This window comes from Malurus melanocephalus, unplaced genomic scaffold (assembly GCF_030028575.1).
Source record: "Malurus melanocephalus ecotype Western Australia unplaced genomic scaffold, MMel_1.1 scaffold_2903, whole genome shotgun sequence".
NCBI classification, from domain to species: Eukaryota; Metazoa; Chordata; class Aves; order Passeriformes; family Maluridae; genus Malurus; species Malurus melanocephalus.
The window spans coordinates 1-5,083 of record NW_026626135.1 but is presented as its reverse complement, the minus strand read 5'-3'; the positions used below and the strand labels follow the sequence as shown (position 1 = coordinate 5,083).

Genomic DNA, 5,083 nt, shown 5'->3' with positions numbered 1-5,083 from the left:
GTTTTGGGGATATTTTCACAGGGATTTTTTTAATATTTCGGGGATATTTTGGGGATATTTTTGGGGATATTTTGGGACGTTTTTGGGTCATTCTCACCTTTCTAGAATTGTGGAACACGCCGCGTCTCTGCAGGATCCAGGCCGGGCGTTTGAGGCCGTGGGCGCACGCCGGGAGGGGGGAGCGGCCGGGGGGGGCCCCGGTGACCCCCAGAGCCAGGGAGGAGCTCCACTGGGGGTTCAGGGCGTCGATCTGAACCTGTGACGTCATCGTGACGTCATCAGTGACGTCATCATACACACACATGTCATCAGCACCCCCCAATGTCACACAGAAACCCCCCCAACCCAAATAACCCCATCCCAAATCGGCTCCACTGGGGGTTCAGGGCGTCGATCTGCACCTGTGACGTCATCGTGATGTCATCACAACGTCAGTGATGTCATCACACTCTCGGTGACGTCATTACCCCCCCCTCGGTGTCACTCAGAGCCCCCACAATTCACGTTAACCCCACCCAAAATCGGCTCCACTGGGGGTTCAGGGCATCGATCTGAACCTGTGACGTCATCAGTGACGTCATCAGTGACGTCATCACACCCTCAGTGTCACTCAGAGCCCCCCCCAATATGACAATAACCCGACCCAAAATCGGCTCCATTGGGGGTTCAGGGCGTCGATCTGAACCTGTGACGTCATTGTGACGTCATCAGTGACGTCATCGCAACATTGGTGACATCATCACACCCCCATTGACGTCATCATACCCCCACTGTATCATCAACCAACCCCCAATGTGACGTTAATCCCTCCCCAAAATCGGCTCCATTGGGGGTTCAGGGCCTCAATCTCCAGCTGTGATGTCATTGTGACATCATCAGTGACGTCATCACATCAGTGACGTCATCAGCAGCCCTCAATGTCACACTGAGCCTCCTGCTCCCATTGGTTGATCCCTATGACATCACCCTTATGACATCACCAACCCTCCCACTCCCATTGGCCCATCCCCTATGACATCACCCCTATGACATCACTGCCCCGCCCACCATCATTGGCCAGTTCTGATGACATCACCAACCCTCCCGCTCCCATTGGTTGACTCCCAATGACATCACCAACCCCCTTAATCCCCATTGGCCCATCCCCTATGACATCACCAACCATCTTAATCCCCATTGGTTGATCCCTTATGACATCACTGCCCCTCCCGCCGCCATTGTTTGATTCCCTATGACATCATTGACACTCTCAGCCCCCATTGGCCAATCCCCTATGACATCATCACTACGATGTCACAGATCCTCTATGACATCACCAACGCTTCCACTCCCATTCGCTGATCCCTTATGACATCACCCCTATGACATCACTGCCCCTCCCACCATCATTGGCCAGTTCTGATGACATCACCGACCCTCCCGCTCCCATTGGCCAATCTCCTATGACATCATCGCTATGATGTCACAGACCCTCTATGACATCACCAACCCTCTCGCTCCTATTGGTTGATTCCCAATGACATCACTGACCCCCTTAATCCCCATTGATTGATCCCTATGACATCAGCCTTATGACATCACCAACCCTCTCACTCCCATTGGTTGATTCCCAATGACATCACTGACCCCCTTAATCCCCATTGGTTGGTCCCTTATGACATCACTGCCCCTCCCGCTGCCATTGGCCAATCCCTTATGACATCACCCCTATGACGTCACTGCCCCTCCCGCCGTCATTGGCTCATTCTGATGACATCACCGACCCTCCCACTCCCATTGGCTGATCCCTTATGACACCATCAACCCTGCCACTCCCATTGGCCAATCCCTTATGACATCACCAACCCTCCCGCTCCCATTGGTTGATCCCTATGACATCACCAACCCCCTTAATCCCCATTGGCCCATCCCCTATGACATCACCAACCCTCCCGCTCCCATTGGTTGATCCCTATGACATCACCAACCATCTTAATCCCCATTGGTTGATCCCTTATGACATCACCCCTATGACATCACTGCCCCTCCCGCCGTCATTGGCTCGTTCTGATGACATCACTCACCCTCCCGCTCTCATTGGCCAATCCCCTATGACATCATCGCTATGATGTCACAGACCCTCTATGACATCACCAACCCTCCCGCTCCTATTGGCTAATTCCCCATGACATCACCAACCATCTTAATCCCCATTGGTTGATCCCTATGACATCACCCCTATGACATCACCAACCCTCTCGCTCCCATTGGTTGATTCCCAATGACATCACTGACCCCCTTAATCCCCATTGGTTGATCCCTTATGACATCACTGCCCCTCCTGCTCCCATTGGCCGATCCCCTATGACATCACCACGATTACATCACTGCCCCTCCCGCCGTCATTGGCTCGTTCTGATGACATCACCAACCCTCTCACTCTCATTAGTTGATTCCCAATGACATCACCAACCCCCTTAATCCCCATTGGCCCATCCCCTATGACATCACCGACCCTCTCGCTCCCATTGGCTGATTCCCAATGACATCACCAACCATCTTAATCCCCATTGGTTGATCCCTTATGACATCACCAACCCCCTTAATCCCCATTGGCCCATGCCCTATGACATCACCAACCATCTTAATCCCCATTGGTTGATCCCGATGACATCACCGCCCCTCCCGATGACGTCACGCTGACGTCACAGGTGGGCGGGGTTACCTGGAAGAGCCGCCCGGGGGGGAGGGGCTGCGCCACCAGCACCAGGCCCTGGTTGTAGCTGGAGACGCGCGTGGCCGTGCGCGCCCCGTTGGACAGCAGGATGTTCTTGCCGTGGCACCCCAGGAACGTGGGGGGACCCTGAAAATGGGGTGAGAAACACGGAATTTGGGGAAAAAATGGGAATTGGGGAAAAAAACCAGAAATTCGGAGAAAAAAACCCGAAATTCAGGGGATTTGGGGATGGTTTACAGGGGTTAAAGGGGGGAGGGGCAGCAGGATGTTCTTGTTGTGGCACCCCAAAAACGTGGGGGGACCCTGAAAATGGAAACTTGGGGTGAAAAAATGGGAATTTGGGAAAAAACCCCAAAATTCGGGGGTCCCTGGGTGATTTTGGGGAGATTTAAAGGGGATTTATGGGGGTTTGAATGGGGGAGGGGCAGCAGGATGTTCTTGCCGTGGCACCCCAAAAACGTGGGGGGACCCTGAAAATGGGGTGAGAAAATGGGATTTTGGGAAAAAAATGGGAATTGGGGGAAAAAACCCGAAAATCGGGGGATTTCGGGATGGTTTAAAAGGGTTAGATGGGGTTTATGGGGTTTGAATGGGGGAGGGGCAGCAGGATGTTCTTGCTGTGGCACCCCAGGAACGTGGGGGGACCCTGAAATGGGGTGAAAAACATGGAATTTGGGAAAAAATGGAAATTCGGGGAAAAAAACCCGAAATTTGCGGCATTTGGGGCTGTAAAATGGGAGATATGGGGGTTTGAATGGGGGAGGGACAGCAGGATGTTCTTGCCGTGGCACCCCAAAAACGTGGGGGGACCCTGAAACGGGGTGAAAAACATGGAATTTGGGAAAAAAACAGAAATTGGGGGAAAAAACCCGGAATTTGGGGCATTTGGCGCTGTAAAATGGGAGTTATGGGGTTTGAGTGGGGGAAGGGCAGCAGGATGTTCTTGCCGTGGCACCCCAGGAACGTGGGGGGACCCTGAATTGGGGTGAGAAAATGGGAATTTGGGGAAAAAATGGGAATTGGGGAAAAAAACCCGAAATTCGGGGGATTTGGGGGAGGTTTAAAAGGGTTAGATGGGGTTTATGGGGTTTGAATGGGGGAAGGGCAGCAGGATGTTCTTACCATGGCACCCCAAAAACGTGGGGGGACCCTAAATTGGGGTGAAAAACATGGAATTTGGGAAAAAAATGGGAATTGGAGAAAAAAACCCGAAATTTGGGGGATTTGGGGGAGGTTTAAAAGGGTTAAATGGGGTTTATGGGGTTTGAATGGGGGAGGGGCAGCAGGATGTTCTTGCCGTGGCACCCCAGGAACGTGGGGGGACCCTGAATTGGGGTGAAAAACATGGAATTTGGGAAAAAATGGAAATTTGGGGAAAAAAACCCGAAATTCAGGGGATTTGGGCGAGGTTTAAAAGGGTTAGATGGGGTTTATGGGGGATGGAATGGGGGAGGGGCAGCAGGATGTTCTTGCCGTGGCACCCCAAAAACGTGGGGGGACCCTGAAATCCCAAAATTGGGGTGAAAAACATGAAATTTGGGAAAAAAAAAACAAAATTGGGGAAAAAAACCCGAAATTCAGGGGACTTGGGGGCAGTTTAAAGGGGTTAAAGGGGGGAGGGGCAGCAGGATGTTCTTGCCGTGGCACCCCAGGAACGTGGGGGGACCCTGAAAATGGAAATTTGGGGTGAAAAACATGAAATTTGGGAAAAAACCCGAAAATCGGGGGATTTCGGGATGGTTTAAAAGGGTTAGATGGGGTTTATGGGGTTTGAGTGGGGGAAGGGCAGCAGGATGTTCTTGCCGTGGCACCCTTAAAACGTGGGGGGACCCTGAAAATGGGGTGAGAAAATGGGAATTTGGGAAAAAAACCCGAAATTCGGGGAAAAAACCCGAAATTTAGGGAAAAAACCTGAAATTCAGGGGATTTATGGAGGTTTGAATGGGGGAGGGACAGCAGGATGTTCTTGCCGTGGCACCCCAAAAACGTGGGGGGACCCTGAAATCCCAAAATTGGGGTGAAAAAATGGGAATTTGGGGTTAAAAAAATGGAAATGGGGGTCAAAAAGTGTAAATTGGGGGCACTGAGGGGAATTTGGGGGAATTTAAAGGGGATTTCGGGAGGATTTGGGGAACTGGGAGGGAACGGGGAGACCCCAAACCCCTCCATGAAACCACAGCCCAATCCCAGTTCATCCCAGTTAATCCCAGTTTATCCCAATCCCATCCCAATCCCATCCCAGTCCATCCCAGTCCATCCCAGTCCTTCCAGTTCCCCCCAATCCCATCCCAGTTTATCCCAGTTCCCCCCAGTCCCCTCCCAGTTAATCCCAGTTTCCATCCCAGTCCCATCCCAGTCCATCCCAGT

At 52.2% G+C, this 5,083-nt stretch overlaps 1 protein-coding gene across 1 annotated transcript; it reads right to left on the bottom strand.

Moving 5' to 3' along the window:
- Window positions 1-97: 97 nt before the first annotated feature.
- Window positions 98-2,842, bottom strand: LOC130587967 (neuralized-like protein 4; the record flags this gene model as incomplete). The annotated part of the gene is made up of 2 exons (XM_057388930.1): window positions 98-256; window positions 2,705-2,842. Coding segments are annotated over 2 exons (297 nt in total), but the record flags the coding sequence as incomplete, so codon positions are not given.
- Window positions 2,843-5,083: the final 2,241 nt, after the last annotated feature.